This window comes from Mirounga leonina, unplaced genomic scaffold (assembly GCF_011800145.1).
Source record: "Mirounga leonina isolate KUSES-001 unplaced genomic scaffold, KU_Mleo_1.0 Mir_174, whole genome shotgun sequence".
NCBI classification, from domain to species: Eukaryota; Metazoa; Chordata; class Mammalia; order Carnivora; family Phocidae; genus Mirounga; species Mirounga leonina.
Window position 1 is genome coordinate 83,910,188 of NW_023270451.1, and position 22,169 is coordinate 83,932,356.

Sequence of the window (22,169 nt, forward strand, 5' to 3'; positions counted from 1 at the left end):
CGTGAGGAAACTGGCCACAAAGCCCGCGAGCAAGAGGGGTTTGGAGGCCTCGGTGCCGAAGCATGGGTCTAAGAATGGAACCGACCAAAGCGCCTTGGTGCTGGTTAGGTTTTATTTTAACAGGATGTTTCCTCTTCGTTTGTTTTTCAAAATATCAGTTATATCAATATTAGAAGTGTAAACAGGTACAAAATATACAGTACATAGAAACAATTTTCTTAACTAGTCTATTGCCTAATAAAAGTACGCATGAGGGAGCTGACTGAACGGAGGCCACGGTCTCTTGCTCCTCAGGGGAAACAAGTGACCCATTTGGGGGAAGGGAACCAGTCCAGTGGCTGTTCCAACAAAACGGGATGGACACTCGTGTGGGAGGGACAGCAGTGTGGTAGAATCAAGAAAGCTGGGCCACTTCTAATTCTACCTGTGAGATGTCAGACGGGGAATGAACAAGCGCTCGGCCCTTGCCCAGCCTCTCAGACCTGCCACCGGGCGCCCCCCGGGGTGCGGGTGGGGGTGGTGAGCATGCACACCGGAGGGGCGGGCGCTCAGCTACATCTTGACGCCTGACGACTTTGCTCCGGCAGATGCACCAATCTTAAGAGGGCAAAGACGAAAACCTTCCCTCCCCCAAAACTGATGCTCCAGGAGGATGAGCCGCGTCTAATCAGAGGCCCCTCCTCGACTGCGGGCACGGCAGCTTGCACTCACCGAGCGAGGCTGGGATGTGTCCCCCTTGAGGAATTTACTTCCTCATCTCTAACAAGAAAGCATACTGGTCCTGCGTGCTTCACAAGGTCACAGTAATCAAATGAGATGCGAAGTGAAGGCATTTTGACAATGAAGAAACACCACACAGAGAGAAAAGGAAAGAGAGGCATTTCGCTGGAGTGGAAAGCGGCCCCACTCCGGGGTGGGCAGGCCAGGCTTTGTTCCTGGCTCTGCTGGGGTGTGACATCGAAGGGTTCCACTTGCCCGCCTCAGCTGCCTCACCTCTGCAGCCTTAACGCTGGGTTTTCAGATGACTCTCTGTTTATAAGGCTCTGAGTCACCTAACAGGGTGACACCACCCAGACCCCTTTCGATAGGGGTGACAGATGGCCCATAATAGGCCAGCCCGTTTGGGGGCCTTTTCAGATGGAGGAGAGCTGGGAAATGGGACCGGCTGCTGGTGGGCAAGTCCTTCTCCCAGCTGACACGAGGTGGGGGGGGGTTTCCACCTTGTAGAGCAGGTGGTGATGGGACGAGCTTGCAGCCCTGCCCCGCCCCAGGCTGAGCACAGCTTTGGGGGGGGGTCTCAACTCCCCCCAACTCTGTGCCACCACCAGCCCATCCCTAGACATCAGTGGGGCCTGTGTCCCCAGCCGGCCAACTCCGGGCACACACAACGTCAGACTTGGTAAGGACACAGTCCACACAAACACGCTCCGGAAACCAAAAGTATACTATAAAGTTTAAACTGGTGCTACGACTATTTTCCAGCTTTTTTCGTCAAGAATAAAAAAAAAAAGTTTTCATAATTAAATTACTTAAAATTCTATGCTGCTCAGTTTCACAATCAGAGAGTTCTACTTTGTTTAGAGGTGGAAGCCGGATAGTTTCTCTTTTTCCAGGGATCAGTTCAGCAACTTGGAAATCGCCTTCCCCCAGGCTCCGTTCCGGCCTCCGCTTTCACCACCACCCCGACGTCTGCAAGTGGGACTTCGGCCACGCGCGGCCTGCGGGGGCGAGGGGGCCGGGCGCCCCGGCCCGCCCGGGGGCGGGGGGGGGCGCCTCACAGGTCCGCGCCATCGCTGGGTCCCAGGACGCTCAGGCCACAAGTCCAGTCGGTCACAAGGTCTGTGGAGGCCAAGGGTCCTTTAGAGGCCGGGCTCTTGAAGGGGTCCGGGGGGCCGGCCGGGAGCGGCGGGAGGGGCTGGCCGCGGGCCGGGCCCTTGGCCCCCGCCGCGTGGTTGCGCTGGTGCTTGCGCAGGTGGTCCTTGCGGATGAAGCTCTTGCCACAGACGGTGCAGGTGAAGGGCCGCACGCCCGTGTGGGTTCGGTAGTGGTCGATGAGCTTGGAGCGCTCGGTGAAGCGCTTCTCGCACTCGGTGCAGGGGAAGGGCCGCTCGCCCGTGTGCAGCATGCGGTGGCGGATGAGGTGGGCCGGCCGCGTGAAGCAGCGCCCGCACTCCCCGCACCGCAGCGCGCTGCCGTCCCGCGCCCCGCCGCCCGCCGCCGCCGCCGCCGCCGCCGCGCCCCCCGGCGCCCCCTCGGGCAGCCCGCAGCTGCGCTGGTGCGCGCTCAGGCTGACCTGCAGCTGGAAGCTCTTCCCGCACGTGGCGCAGGTGAAGGGCCGCCCTCCGGGAGGGGCTGCGGGGTGCTTCTTCAGGCCTGGCTTGTGGCCGAAGCCTTTTGTCCGGCCGGGGTATTTACAGGGGTCACTGAAGGGTCTCGGGGCCTGGGTGGGGTCCAGCACGGCCTCTCCGTTGTCAGGGGAGGTGTAGGGCACCCCCTCGGGCCCAGTCCTCGGGTTCAGGCCCACAGGGGGTTTACACCTGAAATTCCAGCCCCACCGGACCCCCCCAAAGAGCCAGTCCCCGGGGGGGGTCTCCTCCTGGGCCACGGCCGGGCTGAGCTCACCCATGTCCCGCTCAGGCCGGGCAGGCTCTCTCAGCCCCAGCACGGGGTCCTGGCTGGGGAAGGAGCTGCCCTGGTTCTCCCAGGCTCCTTCCTGGACAGGACTAGGGAAAAACCTTGTGGCCTGGCCTGGTCCAAACAGGGTCCCATGAGCCTCTAGGTCAGTAGGATGCACCGGTGTGGCCACCACCTCCTCTTCCTGGACTTCTGTTTTTATCACAATTTTTACATCTGCTGAGAAAGACAGAAAGACCCCGTATCATTCTGTCCTGGTACCTGCTTAGAGAAGGAAGGCCTGATACTTTCATCGGGCTCTTCAGCTCCCCGACCACCGCTGAGCCCTACTCTCCCCGCCTCAGGATCCGGCTCAGCAGGGCATCCTCCCCGCAGGCCTGGGGCTGCCTCAGCCTGTGGGTGAGGCCCTTCACAGGTAAAGCCAACGTATCTGCTCACCACGTTCTGTGTTCACGCTGGCTCTCAAGACTAATCATGTGTTTATCCTGAAGCTGACCACTGGTGGCCAAGTAGCCAAGGGGCAGAAGCCCAGCGTTGGGCTCCGGCCGATCTATCATTGTACTGTCCTCCCCCCGCCGGCCCCCCCAGGCCAGCTGTGGGCTTCAGGTAGCTCTCTGACCAACAGCTCCTCTATGAAGACCCTATTTCATAGGGTTGTATGTCACGTCTGAAAGCACTTAGCACGCTATTTGGAAGGCAGCAAGCATTCAGTAAATGTGGCCAGCTAGCTAATGATAAAAATATTAGTGAAATAGTACAAATGTTTTTGATTTTATATAAACGCACTTGAATCTCACATCCTGAAGTTTTAGATCAGGGACGCAGGCTTTTAGCACATTTTGGGGGGGATAAAATATGATAGAAATGATTAAAGTAACAGACAACTGGCCTTCAAAACCGAAGTGAAAAGAAAGCCAGTACATAAATTCGGTAGTTGTTCTTCCCGATTCTGGCCTTCAGACACCTGTCTTTGGTAGCGCTGATACCTAAGAAGCGGTTCTGGTTTGCTTTTGGTTTTTCAATGCCAGCCAGGAGCCAGGATTGCTGAGCCTGGGCAGGAGGTACATCCTCTCAATGGATCAGCTTACCAGGGTTGACTGGTTCAGACCGTATGAGAAAGGGACAGCCGGAAACATTCTCAAGAAAGGCTGTCCAAGTGTAAGAATTTGGAAGGAGATAAAGGACAGACCGTACAGAGTCCGAACATCACAGACACCTAACGGCCTCTTGGCCGAAAGGTCAGGGCCGTTCACTGGTAAAAGTGAGGACCCTGGGCTGAGGCAGCCTCCCAGGAAGATGCGACCCTTTCCCATCCTCTGCCACCCCATACCTTCTGTGGAGGCCGCTGTGTTGAGCTTCAGTGTCCCGTCTGAGCATGCTGAAGAAGGATGGTGGGGAGGGAGGTCCGCCTGCCAGGAAGTGGGTGGGAGAGTGGTTGAAAAGTTGGAGTGGACACCTGCAATGAAGAGAGATCAGAGCCCATGGGTTAGGGGAAGGAAGGGCACGGAAAGCCTGTGCGAAAGGAAGGACAGGCTAGACCCTAAGACCCCGCCTTTTTTGTGGGAGCGAACAGCCCCGCCTCTCCCGCACCCAGTTCTCTTTTGCTCCTTCTCTGAGGCACCAGGAAGCTCAGATGTTATTTATTTCATACAGTCCTCTTGAATGTGAGGCATCTGGCAATTCAAATGCCCGTGGTGGGGGCAGGAACAGGAGTGCAGCTGACGAAGGTCAGGCAGAGAGATGCCAAGACAAGAGCATCATCCAACCCACGGTGGGGCCTGCAAAATATCATTTGGGACAGCCCCCTGCCTTCAGGTGGGGAAACTTCTCCATGAGTCAGGAGCCCACAGCTCCCACAGTGCTTCCAGAAGCTCCTTCCCTGCACCCTACCCTTAGTCCCTGCATCTCGTTCCTGGTGTCGGCTCCGGTTGTGGCCACTCACCAGAGGCAGCATCTGTAGAGACGTCTCCTGCTCCGGAGTCCAGCTGGCTGAGGCCCCACGGCTCCTCCCCGATATCTGGCTGTCCGGCTGCCCATGCCTCTACCCCCAGAGCCTGCTGCTCCTGGAGCTGGAGCTCGCCCTCCTGCTTGATCTGCATTAAGAGGTCAGGGGCAGGAACTGGGGGCCCCGAGCCTAAGAAAGGGAAAGGGCATGAACATACAGCATCAGGGCCCCTCGGGCCTGGGGCGGACACACATCCAACCAAGGACGTGGACACAGGGGCTTACAGGGGTCAAAAAGCAAGAGAACCTGGTGGGAACGGAAGGCCAGAGCGGAGGGGACGGCAGGGCCTTCTGGGCAAAGCATGAGGTCACATGGTATTGAGCATAGGGTAGGATGGGAAGGCATTCTCAGGGCGACCTCTGGCCCACGCAGAAGACTGAGCTGCTCTGGGCAAGTCCTGCCCTCACTTTTAACGCAGAAATGCTATATAAAAAGTCACTCGAAATATCTCCCAAAACCTTACTCCCCCACCTGTATATAAGGGAGCATAAAAGAAAGATTCCAGATACAAGAATCAAACAGCAAATGCAAAGTCAATCAAGAGTTCGAACAGGAGCCAAGCAACCCAGTGAGTCGCTGGAACAGGAGACAGGCCTTAGGGACTGGGCTTTGATGCCCAAGCGAGGCTGAGAGCCCTGCTGAGCTGTCTGAGCCATGAGGCTCCGTCCTAGTGAGCTGGGGACTAGAAAAATTCCATTCACCTGAAGGCACTACCAGGAAGCTGCCACCTGTCTAGGGCCATGGGTGGGATAGCCACCCTAAGAAAGTGGAATTTCCCCACGCCCACACTGAATTCATACCACCCACACGGTGCAGAGACCAGAAGCTGAGAAATCCACAGAAACATTGGCTGACCCCCCCCCGCAACCCATGAGGCCCCCCAGCACAGACAAATGCAAACCTGCCCCCCAGGGACACCCCCACAACTCAGGTCCCTATGAAAAAACTAAACTTACAACCAGAAGAGGAGCCAAACAACATGAGAGTTGTGGCTGAACTGACTCCCAAGAACTACAGAAAAAAGAAAAAGCCGAAGGGTGCGGGGACCTAAGTACCACCCTGGGAGTTGATGCACTGCGGCCTGTGCCCAAGGCTGTCCCCTGCCAGGTCACATGACAGAGTGGCCTGAAAGCCTCCAGGCTGAGACCGTGGTGGCCCCGAGGACCAGCAGAGGCGGACAGAGAGTCTCAGGAGGAGAGCATTTTCCACATAGCTTGCAGGCGTTACTGAGCTCACCACTATAGATTACCACCTCAACAAGAAAAGTGGCCCCCTCAGGGGGTCAGAGGTCATGTACTGCAGGATCTGGCCTGCAGAGACGCTGGATACTGGAATATGCCGAATATAAAGTTTAATATATTTGGAAAAGTAAAAAGGGGGAGAGTCTGATAAATCAGAGCCTACCCAAATAGACCGATCAGATTTTGAAAAAAGAAGAAAATATAACTTTGGAAGTGTAAAATAAAATCACTGAAATTTAAAAATCCAGTTTATAGGCAAAACAACAGAGAGCAAAGAACCGAGCCGAGGCTGGTGAGCTAACTAGAAGACAGATAAGAAATGATGGACGGAGCTGAAAATATGAAGAGACGTCCACCGTTATGAAGGACAGTACAAAAACATTCCAGAATAAACAAGTAGGGAGAAGGCGGGCAAGGCAATATTCAGAGAGATAATACTGCAAAATTTCCCAAACTGTTGAAAACTACTGATGATTAAAGCTGGATCAAGAGAAAGAAATCCCTGCCTGGACATGCGGAAAGACTGCAGGCCCCCAGAGTCAGAGGCCTGCTTGGCGGAGGACAAGGCAGACCGCCCACCAGGCCACAATGGCGGGACGGTTGGATGGCTTCTCAGCTTCTCCCTCTCAGCAAAGCATCTTCAAGGGGCTAGGAGAAAATAACATTCACACAAGAATCCATATCCCTCAAATACAGGGATGGAATAAGAGTATTTTCAGACACATAAAAACTCCTATACGAACACAAACTGAGAGTCTGTCACTCACAGACCCACAAAAACTTCTAAGGGATATGTTTGTAAAGAAAAAAAAAAAAACTCCTAAAGTCACCTCTAAAAGAACAGAAACAGAACATATAACTTCCAAACTAATTAAAAATAATACTAGTTTGAGAGGCGCCTGAGTGGCTCAGTTGGTTAAGTGTCTGCCTTCAGTCCAGGTCATGATCCCAGGACTCTGGGATCGAGTCCAGAGTTGGGGGGGTCCCTGCTTCTCCTCCCTTTGCCCGACCCCCGTTTGTGCTCTCTCTCTCTCTCAAATAAATAAATAATATCTTAAAAGAAAAAAAAGGAAAAAAATAGTTTGAGGAAGAAAGAATCTAAATGAAGAACTCTCAAAGGAAAAGTACTAAAAAAGAAATAGAGGAGCGCCTGGGTGGCTCAGGCGTTGAGCGTCTGCCTTTGGCTCAGGTCATGATCCCAGGGTCCTGGGATCGAGCCCCACATTGGGCTCCCTGCTTCGTGGGGAGCCTGCTTCTCCCTCTCCCACTCCCTCTGCTTGTGTTCCCTCTCTCGCTGTGTCTCTCTCTCTGTCAAATAAATAAATTAAAAAAAAAAGAAATACAGAAAAGGTGGTCTAAGGTCTGAACACAAGTCAAGATGGTGAGTGAGAATCCAAACATGCTAGCGAACACAATCAGTGTAAGCAGGGTGGACCGGCATTGTCCATTGGAGAAACCATGTAGGCCATGTAGCTCATTCTAGGTTTTCTTTTTTTTTTTTTTGAAGATTTTATTTATTTGACAGAGACATAGCAAGGGAGGGAACACAAGCAGGGGGAGAAGGAGAGAAGCAGGCTTCCCACCGAGCAGGGAGCCTGATGCGGGGCGCGATCCCAGGACCCTGGGACTATGACCTGAGCTGAAGGCAGATGCTTAACGACTGAGCCACCCAGGCGCCCCTCATTCTAGGTTTTCTAATAGTTATGTTAAAAAATAAATAAATAAAAAGGAACAGGTGAAATTAATTTTAATAATATATTTTACTTAACCCAATATATCCAAAATTTATGTATTTCATCTTTACATCACTTTTTTTTTAAGTTTTATCTATTTATTTGAGAATGAGAGAGAAAGAGAGTACAGGAAATGGGGGGAGACAGAGAAGCAGACTCCCCACTGAGAGGGAGCCTGACACGGGGCTCAATCCTGGGACCCTGGGATCCTGACCTGAGCCAGAGGCAGACGCTTAACCGACTACGCCACCCAGGTGCCCTTTTACAGCACTTTTTAAGTGACCAACAACCACATGTGCCTAGTGCCCACTGTTCTGGACATTTAAAAGGTAAAGATGATCACACTAAAAAAGAACAAGAAACTGGGGTGCCTGGGTGGCTCAGTGAGTTAAGCGTCTGCCTTCGGCTCAGGTCGTGATCCCAGGGTCCTGGGATCGAGTCCCACATCGGGCTCCCTGCTCAGCAGGGAGTCTGCTTCTCCCTCTGCCTGCTACTCCCCCTGCTTGTGCTCTCTCTTTCTCTCTGGTAAATAAATAAATAAAATAAAACAACAGCAACAACAAAAAACCGAACAAGAAACCTAGCTATATGCTGTTTGCAAAAGACGCAATTAAAACAAAAGGATGCAAGAGCAGTGTAAAAGAATAAAAGCCAGAATAAAGACATTTTTAAAAAAGATGTAGTTATACCATATCAGAGGAAATAGATTTTGAAAAGAGAAATATTCATAGAAATAAAAAAAAGGGTCCCTGTGCAATGTTACATTGACCAGAAAGAGAAAATAATTCTAAATGTTTAATCTAATACCTTGGCTTCAAAATAATAAAGCAAAACTCCGGGAGAAAGAAACAACTCCTAACTTCTCAGCGGGGGGTTTCAACACACCTGTTTCTGTAACTGATAAATCTAGCTGACTCAAGGTTATAGGAAATTCGAGTAACACTGTTAACAAACCCGATCAAGTGGACGTAGTAGACTCTAAAGACAAGGAAAACACAAGTTTTTCAAGCCACGCAGAACAGTAAGGAAAAATGAACACTTTCTAGACCATAAAATGAACTTTGGTAAATTTTTTTTTGAAGATTTTATTTATTTATTTGACAGAGAGACACAGCGAGAGAGGGAACACAAGCAGGGGGAGCGGGAGAGGGAGAAGCAGGCTTCCCGCGGAGCAGGAGCCCGATGTGGAGCTTGATCCCAGAGCCCTGGGATCATGACCTGAGCCGAAGGCAGATGCTTAACGACTGAGCCATCCAGGTGCCCCTGAACTTTGGTAAATTTTATTTTATTTATTTATTTATTTTTTTAAAGATTTTTTTTTTAAGGAGTTTTTTTTTTTTTTAAGATTTTATTTATTTATTTGAGAGAGAGAGAGAGAGAGAGCACAAGAGGGAGGAGCGGGAGAGGGAGAAGCAGACTCCCCGCCGAGCAGGGAGCCCGACGCGGGACTCGATCCCGGGACTCCAGGATCATGACCTGAGCCGAAGGCAGTCGCTTAACCAACTGAGCCACCCAGGCGCCCAACTTTGGTAAATTTTAAAAGATTTATACTTTATACCCTTATTTTCTGACTATAACATTAGGTCAGAAATCAAGAACAGATATCCCCAAACTCCTCATATGTACTAAAATTTAAAAATATGTATGTTTTCTAAATAATCCAAGGCTCTAAGGACAAATGACAATGAAAATGAGAAGATATTTGGAACCCAATGCCAATAAAGATATTATTTATCAAAATGTGTGAGCTGCATTTACAGTGGTACTTAGAGGGTATTTTATGACCTTGTATGTTTATATTACGAAGGAGAAGAGAGGTAGAAAATTAAGGGTCAAGTAGTCAGTGCAACTCTACTACTTTAGGGTAGGAAGTACCCCCTGCTGGGCCACAGCGAAGGAGCCTGTCCCCAGCAGAGCAACAGAGACGGCCTGGCCCCTGGGGGCAGCCAGCTGCCCAAGGGAAGGAGGATGGATGGGCAAGGACTGTGCTTGTCCAGTTCTGCTCCCAAACTCTCTGATGATGAGGTATGTTCCTGGTGGGCCCCCTGGAAGGATGCCCAGAGGTAGAGAGAGAGAGAGACGTCACAGAATTGAGCCCCTTCTGCATGAGAACAGGCACTGGGAAAAAGGAGTTCCCTGCCCCTCCAGCACCCCCCCCGCAGATGTCAGCAACAAACAGAAAAAGCATGTTAAAAAAAAGGCACCACAGAGGTGCCTGGGTGGCTCTGTCGGTTAAGCTTCCAATTCTTGATTTACGTTCAGGTCTTGATCTCAGGGTTGTGAGATGGAACCCTGTGTCAGGCTCTGGGCTGGGAGCGGAGCCTGCTTAAGATTCTCTCTCTCCCTCTGCTCCTCCCCTCCCAGCTCTCAAGCTCTCTCTCTAAAAAAAAAAAACAAAAACACCACCACTGACAATAGCAATTTTTAAAAAAATACAAGGAAAAAATCTAAAAAAAAATAAAAATAAAAACAAGAAATAATACAGGGAACCTAGGAATGTATCTAACAACAAATTTGGAGAAAATTCTAAAACTTCATTGAGGCACGTGAGACAGATGAGCTACATTGAGGAGGTTGAGGACATTCCCCAGTAACGTGCCTCAATACCGCAGAGGGGTCCATTCTCTCCAACGTGATTAAGAGAGTGAATGCAACTCCAACCACAATCCCAGTTGGATTTTTCACAGAACTTGTTACAAGGTAATTAGGAAGATGACCCCCAGAGCAAAGGAAAAGATGACCCAAAGCGCTGGTGAGAAAGAACCAGGGTCCCAACCTCCCTCTGCCACTAAGCGCTTGAATGTGAAAGGCAGAACTTTTAAAGCAAACGTGAGATGGTGTACTGCTTTGAGGTAGGGGAAATTTCTTGTTTATGACATAAAAAGGACAAATCATAAAGGTAAAATCCAAGTGTATTAAAATCAAAAGCATCTGGGGCGCCTGGGTGGCTCAGATGGTTAAGCATCTGCTTTCGGCTCAGGCCATGATCCCAGGGTCCTGGGATCGAGTCCCGCATCGGGCTCCCTGCTCTGCGGGGAGCCTGCTTCTCCCTCTGCCTTTCTCTCTCGCTCTGTCTCTCATGAATAAAAAAAAAAAAAAAAATCTTAAAAAAAAAAAATCAAAAGCATCTGTTCTTTAAAATATACCATAAATGGAGAAGATATTAGCAATACACCCGCCAGAGAAAAAGATTAATATTCAGAACATGAAAGGAGCTCCTACAAATCAATAAGTAAAGGGAAAACAAAAGAAAAACAGACAAAAGGCATAAACAGGCATTTCACAGAAGAGCAGACAAGTGGCCTGTACACAGAGGATGTAATGTTCAATCTTGTTAATTGGGAAAATGCACATTTTAAAATAGGAATTTTAAACCGATGCACTCCCTCCAGATGGGCAGAGATGAGGATGGGAGGCGTTCCCAGGGCTGGCGAGGATGAGGGGCCGTGGGCAGCTGGGCACCGTGGGCAGGCCACTTTACAGAGCACTCAGACGTGACCGGGAAAAGCCCAACATACATCTTTCCTACAACCCAGCAGTTCCACTCCCGGGTCTACACCTAGAGAAACTTTTGACACATGCTTCACAATTTTCACAACAGCATCGTTCCTAAAAGCAAACAAGTTAGGAACAGCGCAAACGCCCATCAACAGAAGGAGTGCACGCACCGTGTCGCCATTGTAAAGCAGAAAACCATGAAGTGGTGAAAAGGAAAAGGGGAAGCTGTACTGCGTCAACACTGGACAACTCTCAGAAACAAGGGCCAGCAAGAAAAGCAAGCTAAAGAAGAATATGGATGGTGTGAGCTCATTCCTACAAAGTTCACAGTGTTATTTAGGAATATATATATAAAGAATAAAAATATAAAGAAAAGCAAGGGACTGATCACATCTCCTTCTGAATTTTCTGGTTATCTGTAAAAGGAAGGGAGGGGAATGGGATCAGAGAGGGACCACGGGGCGATGGAAGGCTCTGGGTTGTGATCTATTTCTGATGCTGGGGTATTGAGAATGTGGGTGTCGACTCTTACTCTCTAAGGGTTACATGGATTTTATTCTGTGTTTTTTTTTTTTAAGATTTTTGTTTATCAGAGAGAGAGAGCAGCACAAGAAGGGGGAGCAGCAGATGGGAGAAGCAGGGTCCCCGCTGAGCAGGGATCCCGATGCAGGACTCGATCCCAGGACCCTGGGACCACAGTCCGAGCCGAAGACAGATGCTTAACCGACTGAGCCACCCAGGTGTCCCATGTCTATAAACTTATAATAAGAGTATCATCAAAAGTCTATGGCAAAAACCATCCTTACTGCCCAGACCTTCGAAGCACCTCACAGATAAGGATGCTGGCCATCTCTGGGAGTACTCAACAACATCCTGGCCAAACTGCCAAACAAGAAGAATACAGTTATAACAATTTTAAAAGAAGAGAGAACTTTTATGTTATCTGAGGAAGGCATAACCGTCTCCAGAACAAAATCCATGAGAATCTAAACTGACAAGTCAATCACTAGAAATAATAAGGAGGTTGAGCAAAAGGGGTCTTTTACTAAAGAAACTCAACAGCAGAGCTATATACTTGTAATAACTATTTAAAATGTAGTTAATATGAAAATGCCATTCACAATAGAAACAACAATTGGAGAAAACCGTGAAGCCTATTCAGGCCACCCAGAAGCCTTCACTCAGTGAGTCTTCCCATGGGGAGAGCCCCCTCATATTGTGAGGAAGCTTATTCTCCAGAAATAAAATGATAAAGTAAATGCAGTTCCAATAAAAATTCCAGCAGGATTTTCTGAGAACTTGACATAAAGATTCTGAAACTCATGAACAGGGTCTTGAAAAGTTTTTGAAGAGCGAGTAGGGAAGGCTTAGTCTTCTAGATCTGAGGGCTTCTTATGAAGCTAAAACAGGGAGTGTTGGCGTAGAGACAAAGACCAAAAAACCAGAATAAAGAGCCCAGAAACCAAGTGCATGCATGGGAACCTGGTTCATGACCAAACTGCATTAAAAATCATTGCAGAAAAGACAGAATATTCAGCAGCCTTTGTTGGGAAATCAGATGTCCTTGTGGGGAAAAAAATTTAAATTCTCCCTCGTAACCTACACAAATATTAATTCTCGATAAATTAAAGACTTAAATGTGCAAAGCAAAACTTTAAAAGTTTTATAAGAAGATGGAGAAGAATGTCTTTCTGACCTGCAGTGAGGAAGGGAAGGCTATCCTAAGATAGAAAAAGCAGATCATAAAGGAAAACACTGGTAGGTTTGACTGTACCCAAAATTAAGACTTCTGTACAAGCAAGACAAAGTTAAAAGACCTGCCACAGGCTGGGAGAAGACATTTGTGATGCAAATAACAGATGAAGCGTTTGGATCCAGAACCTACAGACAGAAGTCTGAATCAGTAAGAGAGTGAAAAGCAACAGTAGAAAAACAGAAAAAGACAATCCACTGAAGAAACCAAGTAAACACGAAAAGGATGCTCCACTTCACTAAGAGTCGGGGAAACGCAAATTAAAACACAATGCCATTTCAACCTCCACCAGACTGGCAAGAAGCTAATGCTGAGGGAGGGCAAGGATGTAAGACAACGGGCACTCGTGGCTGCTGATGGGAGCAGGACCAGCTGGGTAACCATGGCAATGGTGGAGGTGCAGACAAGCATGCCCAGCGATGCAGGGGGTCCACCCCAGTCTGTTCCCTGGAGAGGCCGCCGCGCAGGACACAGACAGACAGGGGTAAGACTGCCCACTGCGGCACCACGCAGGAGAGTGAAAAATCAGAAACAGCTGAAGTGCAAATCAACAGACCAGTGGAGAACAAGCTGGAATGTAGCTGCTTTTGGGATATTAAGCATCTGTTAAAATGAATGAACTTGATCTATCTGCATCAACAGAGATAAATCTGAAGTACACGATATTGAGCGATAAATACAATGACATTTATACCATTTCTCAAAACACACAAAACCATATTATATATTGCTTATGGCTACGTATGTATGTAATAGCTTTAAATGAAAGTTTTCAAATGCGGATGGAAAGGGTAAACATCCACTTCAGGACAACTGGTTACCCTGGGGAGGAATGAGACTAGGAAATCTAACAAGGAATTGAACACACATAACACAAAAATATTTTAAATTACGTACGCTACATACATTCAACAAATAATTGTTGAATTTCTACTCTGTGCTAGGCAGTTCGAGGTGCCTGGAACGATCATATGAACAAAAGAAATAAAAGTGCTTGTCCTCTTGAAATTTACATCCTGATGGGGAGAGCCCGGCCGGCCATATATTAATCTACAAACGTGAAATCTATCAGCTCTCTCTCTGAAATACATGTAATATCTAGATCTCTATCGATTCTGTAAATGTGAAATATATATAACAATCTAGAAATACACATAATAGATGATGCTCTCTGCTGTAGAACAAACCAAAGCAGGGAAAGGAGACTGGAAATTCTGAGTGGGGACAGGGGCTGCAATTTTAAATAAGGTGACGATTTAAATGTTAAATAAGCAGAGTCGTGAAGGAGGTAATGGGTGGAGCCTGGGGAGGACCTGAAGGGCATTCCTGGCAGAGGGTGCTACAAGTGCAAAGGCTTGAGGCTGGGGCAGCCCAGAGTGTTGGGGGAAGCGGCAGGGAGGATGGTATGGCGGGAACAGAGGGAGTGAGACACAAACAGAAACATGAGCCAGAGTCCCTGAGGCAGTGGGAAGCCAGTAAGTGGATTTGAAGGAAAGGGCGTAGGGCCTACTCTGGGGGATCAGTGCAGGAGGGGGGAGGCTGGTCAGGAGGTGACCGCAGGAGATGATGGGCTGGGTGGCAGGGTAGAGGAGATGGGGTGTGACAGCCTTCTGGACGAGTCTGAAGGGAGTGCTAGCTACTAGGATCCCTGATGGCCGTGGGCGGGAGAAAGGGCCGGGGCTGAGCCCTGGGTCTCGGCCTGCAACTGGAGGGTGGGTAGCTGGCCACTGCAGCAGGGGAGATGTGGGGTGGAGGGACGAGGGGAGGAGGAGCTCCGCTGGGTGTGTGCTTGGCATGAGACGTCTATCCCACCCGAGTGGAGACAGACCAGGCAGCCGGGTGTGAATTCAGGGAGGAGCCAGGCAGAAGGCACACCATGGGAACTGTTGGCACCCAGGTGGCATGCGGAGCCTTCCCAGCCACTGCTGGGATGGCAGAGACCACCACATAGAGAGGAGGAAGGGCACCCCGACACTTAGAGGCCAGAAAGAGCACTGGGAAATAGCAAAGCAAAGGTGTTAAGTAAGGCAGGAGGAAACCAGGAGGGGGAGGCATCCTGTCAAAGCAGCGAATCTGGGAAGAGAGCGATCAATGGTGGCAAATATCACCAATGGTAAGACCAGACCTTTAATGCTATGGGGGCCCCTGTGGCCTTGACAGGAGTGTTGATGGAAGGACCTCCGGAGCGGAAGAGGAATGGGAGAAAGCAGGCACTGCAGGAGGGTGCTCCTGGGGAGTGGGACACGAGGGCAGAAATGAGGGGGGCCGCTGCAGGGATGTGGGGTCACGAGTGGTTGGTGTCCAAACCAGGCAAATGACGGGGGGGCAGATGTTGATGGGAAGGACGGTGGGGGGCAAGTCCTTGCCAAGGTGGCCTGGACTGGATCTAGTACCCAGAGGAGCAGGCCTTCAGTGGGAGGTGTGACCACGGCAGCCAACATGGAGAACAGGGCATGGGTGGAACAGACAGGCCGGTGGGGTGGAAGGGCAGTGAGTTCTGTTTCTTTTTTCAGTTAAACAGTATTTGTTCAACATGAAAACCATTCTAAGCTCATGGGCCAAAAAACAGACAGTGGGCAATTTGGCCTACAGGCCAGTTTGCCAACCTCTGAGCAACTGAATGGACCAAGGAGACACCCCCGGGACTGTAGGTGAGACGTAGAGGGCTGTGGGCGGGGGGGGGGGGGGGGGTCCCCCCCAGCCACGTGCAGCTGCATGGGAGCAGGTGCACGACAGGCAGACAGATTTAACAGGGATTATGTTTCTGCCGGGTGAGCACAATGACTAACAGGGGACAGGGGGCGAGGGTGACCCTGGACCAGAGCCCTGGCTGGGCAAAGAGGGCACCCAGGACCAGCTGGGCAGTGAAAGGGCTAGATGCTGGGGTCGGGGCACTGGGAAGAGAGATCTGCAAGAACAGGAGGGGCCGAGCTCAAAATAAGATGATGGGAGGGGTGCACCACTGTCAGCAACAGGGAATGACCTCAGAGTGGGTGGTGGAGAGGGAGTGGAGGCTGGGGTGCTCAGAGGGCCGTCTGTGCATGCTGCCCTCGCCAGCCACAATGGTGGGAGCAGAGATGAGGTCTGCAGGAGGCGGCAGGAAGAGGGGAGGCATCTGAGTGAAAGGCGGGGGTTTCCAGGGAGGAGGGGAGACTAGCACAGAGGCCCTATGGAGCAGGGACACTGCTGCCTTCCGTGCCTGGGCTAGGAGGGACGCGGTGGGGGGGGGGGAAGGGGTGGGCCGCAGCGGATGCAGGGCCCCCAGAAGAACCAGGACTCATCTGCACAAGAATGGGTGGGGATGCTCGGGCAAGAGCCGGAGGATGCGAGGTCTTGCTGGGGGCTGAGTTCCCTGAGGCACAGCGGCAGAATTTAGGAGCTGAAGAGAAGTGGAGAGGACGTTTGCCAAGGGGATGCCCAAGCCCGGAGCAGGTGAGGAGCGAGCTGGGGGTCCAGCTTCTCTCGCTGAGGTGGGTGGGGGTAACGGGGTTCTTGCTGACGGGCTTGAGGCAGAGTGGAGTGTGTGTTGGAGGGGAGCGCGTGGTGGGGGTCTCGCTAGCAGCCACGGTGTTTCTGGGCCCCTCTTAGCTCTCACGAATGCCGGGGTGGGAACCCGAAAGCCTCCACATAGAGGATCTAAGTAAGATGAACCGCCCCCCGTGCTAGGAGGCCGGGCTCGGTGTCAGAGTCCTGTTCTCCATTCAGACTCCGCAGCGCCCTGCTTAGTCATCTTTCTGTCCTCCACCCGCTGCTCTGTCCCTGGCGCCTAGCAAAGTCTCAAAGGACGTCTGTGGGACTAAACTGGCGAGCGCTCTCCGGGGCACGACCCTGTGGCCGGCTCTGCTCCGGCAGCCTGAAAGCCCACTTGCGCTCAAACAGCGAACACGGGAGACGCACGTCATTAATCGCAAACGAAACACGGTGAGACTTTTTGGTGACGCCGGTGTTCGGAGGCCAGGGGAACCCGAGGCCGGTGGGACAGACACGGCGCTTCTGGGCGGAAAGCAGGCTCGAGCCCGCTGCGGGGGAGGGTCCTCCTGGTCAGGGATGGGCTGTCGCATCCCCACACCTGCCGAGGGCTTCACTTCAGTAACCTGGCTTCTCTCACGCGTCCACCTGTCCCTCCCTTAACTTTCAGAGGCGCTGCCTGGCTCAGGAAAATCCGAGGCAGTGATCTCAGGTATCCAGATTCACCTTAAATAAATCTGTCGTTCTAATCATGTTGAAACATGTGGCCAGCCAATGGGACTGGCTCCTGGATGGGGGCAAGGCTGGCTCTTCATAAAACCGGGAAGGAATTACATTTAGTCTTCGACACACTCCTACCTTCCCTGTGAGTGTCCTCCTCCCTCTCCCCCTAATTGTGTGCCCTGGCTCTATCTCTTTTCTAAAAGACCAGGTTTGCTGCCTCTTTCCACTCCAGTATTCCTGGAGTTTAGGGGAACAGGCTACAGGTCATAACTCAACTACTGAAAAGCTTAGATTTAAAATATTCAAGTCTGAGGCTTCTCCTCGGCTCTTCCTGGAAAGAAGGTCGTGCCCTCCCTGACCCTCTACTTTCCTGTTTCCACCTGACTGCCTGGTGTCCCTGGCCTTCTCTCAGCCCCTCACCTGGACTCGGGTCCACAGGAACATCTGGAACCTTGGGGCCAGTGCGACGCCAGCTGCATGGCTCCTTCCCCTGCTCAGTCTGGGAGAGGACCTCGGGCTTGGAGATGGCGTAGTCTGAGAAGGACAGAAAGGTTAGCTTTTGCCATGTGGTTCCATTCAGAGCTGCGGACAGGCAGCCTGGGAATCCACGAGTGGCCAAGAAACGAAACTTCTAGATTAGCATAGAGCACTGGTTCCCAACCATGGGCAATTCTGTCTCCCAGGGGACATTTGGCAGTCAGGAGACATTTTTGGTTGTCACGACTGGGGGTTGGGGGTGAGGTGCTCCTGGCATTGGTGGGTCAAGGCCAGGATGCTGCTGAACATCCTACACTGCACAGAGTAGCCCCACAGCAAACAACCACCTGGCCCCAGATGTTCATGCCCAGGTGAAGACACTCTAATAGAGTCTCTCCCTTAAGAAGCAGTGCATTTCTTCAAACTGAAGTATACCGTCACGCCTGCCCCTGTTCCCTTCTGGGGTCACACAGAAACCATCGCAAGAGGAAGGCAGCCCAGGCAGGAACAGCCTCTTGGGGCTAGCACATGTAGAGAGTGACCGCGGCCCCGGGGTCTGAGGGAGCAGAGCCTCGAGGCACGAAGACAGCGCTGGCCACGGGAAACATGGTCTGCCCTTATTCTCCACCAACCCAGAGGAGTGTCCTCAGGTATCTTACAGGCTACATATCTCTGTAAGAAAAGGCTAAAGGAATGTGGGTCGATTACATCCTGGACATGAAAGCAGCCTGAGGCTTTAGACTCTGTCTCAGCAGGACAGAGACGTCCGTCCTTCGTGCCTGGTTAGGAGAAATGCCACCATCCTTCTCTGTCTGGCCACCCATGAACTTCACCAGGTTGTTGGAACTTCCGACTCGGTCACTTGATGCTCATCTTCAGTAGGAGGAGGAAGTAACTCCTTGCATGGTCCGAGTTTCTAGTGATTTACACATTGTTGTGACGAAAACCACCCGCATGGAGAGAGAGGTTTGAGGACTTTCAAAGTCACATGTAACAGAAGAATGAGTATCATGCCTTACCCAGGGACACCAGCGTCTCGTAGTTGCCCCGCATCACGTGCTTGTAGAGCTCCTTCTGCCACTCGTCCAGCTTGCCCCACTCCTGCTCAGAGAAATACACGGCCACGTCATCAAAGGTCACGGGCACCTGGAACAGTGTTGCGCATGCTCACCCACACGCTTACAGGCACAGTCCCTCGGGCTGTCCCACCCCAGGTGCCCGAGGGATACCTTGGGGGCCTCCCCCTTGCTGCCCGGGGGCAGGCGCAGGATCCAGAAATTTCGGTTCCTCAGCAGGTTCTCCATGTTCTCCAGCCGCCTCTGCAGCAGCCCGTACTCCTGCAGCAGGGTCCCCAGCACGGCCCACTTGCCCTCCAGCTGGTTCCCGAACTCCACGGCCGTCTTCTCGCAGTCGGCCAGCTTCTTCTCGGCCATCCCCGTCCGCCCTTCCAGCGAAAGCAGGCGGGCAGCCTGCGATTCAATCTTCCTCTCCATGGCCTGAATTGTGGCGGCCATCGTCCACGGGGAGATCTTTCAGAAACAAAGAGAAGTCCACCATCAATCATTCCATCCACCGTGTTCCTTGAGCCCCTCTCCCCTAGGTGCCGGGGAGCTGGGCCAGAAGGCTCGGAGCTGGGAATGAAAGCGGGGACGCCCTGGGCCACACGCCCCATCTCAGCCTAGGATCAGCTCCTCTGGGTAACTCAGACACTGCCAACGTCCGGGCAGGTGCCTTCCCTCCAGGGCTCGGCACGCACCGGCAGGCGACCTCCCGCATCTGCCCGTACGGGCTCTCTGAAGGCAGTATTTCAGCTTTTTGCAGCAGAGTGTGTGGCCCATGGAAGGTGCTCAGTGCAATTCTGCTAAATAAACAGTGACTTAGCACTGCTGGGGCGTTTCAGTGGATAAATAGTAAACTGCAGATTTACTAGAGCCCAGCCAGCACCTCCCATCATAATCACACAGGAACTGTCTACGGATGATGACCTAGCAAAAAAAACAGCTGGTTCACTGAACCGGCACAAACATGAGCATTGCTCAACTGCCTTTTTTTTTTTTTTTTTTTAAAGCATCTCTCTCTTTTTAATAAACATAAAAATCAAACAGCTAGTCCCTCTCCCCCCAGTGCCATTTGATTTTGTCCCCTCCCCAGTTACTCCTCCTTAAACTAAAAATCACCATTACTGCAAATCTCCACCAGCCAAGAGTTAGACTTTTTGACCCATGTGGCAGGGGTGGGTCAAGGGGACAAAATCAACACGGGTCCACTGGGCCCCCTGAGAGTCTGCTTCTCGCACTGTCCCCACCCCTCCCAAGGGGAAAATTATTTTCTGACATTTTTGCAGCTACTCCGGGATCAGTGACGCACCTTACAGATTGGTGAGGAAGGTAAAATATATGCCATAAAGTTAGACTTTTATGCGTGCGACAACCGTCATAAAGCTTCCCCCAAGCAGTGACTTACTTCCCTGTTGCTGGGAAGTTCACATGTAGCTTGAGTGACCTGACAGTTGGCAGTTGGAGACCCCGAGGAAAGGGCACATTTTGCCTTGGGTAGGGGCTGAACCACTCGACCCACCCACATGTGAAGGTGGGCCCCCCTGGGTCAGAGAGGAGGTCCAGATATCTGCGCCTTCTTCTGGCTGTGCCTGAGGGCGCATGTTTCCTTACAACATTCTGGAAACTATTCCCAAACAAATGGTTGGTGACTATCTGCAAAACAAAGACGTGACTAGTGGGGAGCAGTGTGGGCTCATTTGGAGAAAGTCATCGAGAACTACAGCATGGGGGCCTAATAGTGAGAGGTGTGCGAGCAGAGGCCAAAAACAACTGTCAAGCACCCTAGCGCTTCTGAGGTTGTTTGGAGGGAGGCCGCGCCGGATGACCTCTGACCTGGAGAAGGAAGGGCTTTCGCTGGGAAGGATTTGGATGGGCAGAGAGCCGTTAGAGGGACACAACTGGATGTGGGTGGGACTCCTGCTCTCAGGAGGCAGGTGCTTCTGCCCCGAGGCTGCAGGGACTGTGCTGGGCTGGCACCCTGGGCCACCCTCCACGACAGCCGCCATTCCTTCCCTTGCCCATTTGTCCTTTCTGATCAGTCCCTGCCACCTGACCCCAGCCTCCAAGAGTTTGCTCCAGAAGTCTCCATTCGCTTCGTCACCAGGCTCCCCAGCTACTGAAATCCTATTCGGCCCCCGAGTGCACTTGCCTGCCATATGAATGCAATCTTTGCGTTGCAGGAAAAGGACACCTGCATAAACTCCTTTATAAACAGTAAGGCACACATAGTGTGCTTACCATTTCAATGGGCCTTTGCACTATTTAGTGGGAGGTGGTGACCGCTTGTGCTCAGGCCCAGCTCCTTACTAAACGGTGGGTGGTGGATAATATGGGGCTGTCCTCAGACTCCTGCCAGGGAAGTGGAAACCCTATGCTTGAGAGGAGCCGATGGTAAGAGAACTCCAAATCCTTCAAGGACTCCCCACCCATAGGATGAAGTCCAGGCATTAAAACCCCTTCCAACTCTCCCTGCAGCCTTCTCTCCCACTGCCTCTCTACCAAAACCATCTTCCATGGAGCAGGGACTGCCTTGAATTGGCTCCGCACTGCCTTCTCTCTGAGCGCAAGCCGACCTCCCTACCGGAAAAGCTCCACTGGTCCACTCAGCCTGATGAAATCCTAGCCTTCCTCAAAAGCCCAGCTCAAATCACAGAAGCCCAGGCCAGGAAGGGGTGCCAGACCCTCCCTCTCCTTCCTCTGCCCTCCCAGAGCACCTTTCTGCCTCAAGGCAAGAACCACTCACCTCTTTCTGTTTGCATCGTTATCACCAGGGTCCCTGTCTGCTTCCCCAACACACAATGTGTCCCTGAATACGGACCAACTGTTTCTTTTCACACACTTTCTAGCTGTGCGATCCTAGGCAAGTTAACTTCTCCAGGCCTCGGGTTTTTCTTTTGTATGACGGAACGAGCACCTACCCCACAGGTTTGCTGTGAGGACAAAATAATGCCTAACAGGGCTGGTGCCTGCCTGCTTCTACAAGAGGGAGCAGCTGTCTTCCGCCCCGACCTCGATCGAGCTGGGCACTCGGCGTGTGCGGAATCGAAGCCGCTTCGGACACCTCCCAGGTGCCACCAGGCCGCTGGGGGGAGCTGGGGGGTAGGGAACGCTGAGGCAGAGCGGTGGGCAGAGAAAGGAGACGCGGGTGGGGGGCGCGGAGATGAAGGGGCCAGCGGATGGGGCGGGGGCAGGAAGCCGCGGAGGGCTGCAGGAACTCGGCGTGGGGCGGCCTCCGCTGCGGGGTCGGCCGGTTCCGCCCTGCTCAGGCTCGGCCGCGAATGGGGGGCCCGGCCGACGGGCGCCGTAGGCCCCGGCGGACCCCGCGCCCCGCTCGCCGGAGCCCAGGCCCGGCGGCCCGGCCCGGCCCACAGAGCCCCTCCCCAGGGCCTGCGGCGCCGTGTGCTGGGCCCGGGCCCCGAGTCCGCGCGTCGGTGCGCGCGGGCCGCCCTTACCGGAGCCGCGGCCGCCTCGGCCATGGCCGTGCACTGTCCGGCCCGGCCCGGAGGAAGTCGCCGCCGCCGCCGCCGCCGCCGCCGCCGCCGCCGCCGCGGGCGGCTCCACGGGTAGGGAACGCTGAGG

The 22,169-nt window shown here is 52.2% G+C and overlaps 1 protein-coding gene across 5 annotated transcripts; it reads right to left on the bottom strand.

The window, feature by feature from the left end:
* Positions 1-94: 94 nt before the first annotated feature.
* Positions 95-22,112, bottom strand: ZNF746 (zinc finger protein 746). Of its 5 annotated transcripts, none has more exons than XM_035021346.1 (7): positions 22,043-22,112; positions 18,762-19,061; positions 18,552-18,633; positions 17,476-17,589; positions 4,577-4,768; positions 3,965-4,090; positions 95-2,850 (listed from the first exon to the last, which is right to left on the bottom strand). In XM_035021346.1, exons 1-7 carry the CDS (start codon positions 22,064-22,066, stop codon positions 1,775-1,777), a joined length of 1,914 nt encoding a protein of 637 aa, XP_034877237.1. In that variant the 5' UTR covers positions 22,067-22,112; the 3' UTR covers positions 95-1,774. The 5 variants fall into 5 exon arrangements, with proteins under 5 accessions (XP_034877237.1, XP_034877236.1, XP_034877234.1 ...); XM_035021345.1 differs by having other exon boundaries at positions 95-2,853; XM_035021343.1 differs by having other exon boundaries at positions 18,552-18,678.
* Positions 22,113-22,169: the final 57 nt, after the last annotated feature.

Coding starts and splice junctions, on each gene's coding strand:
- ZNF746 (XM_035021342.1), bottom strand. CDS start 22,066: ATGGCCGAGGCGGCCGCGGCTCCG. Junction 19,062..22,042: donor CCGAGGCGGCCGCGGCTCCG/GTAAGGGCGGCC, acceptor TGTTTCTGAAAG/ATCTCCCCGTGGACGATGGC. Junction 4,769..17,475: donor TCCTGTGGACCCGAGTCCAG/GTGAGGGGCTGA, acceptor TCCCTTTCTTAG/GCTCGGGGCCCCCAGTTCCT.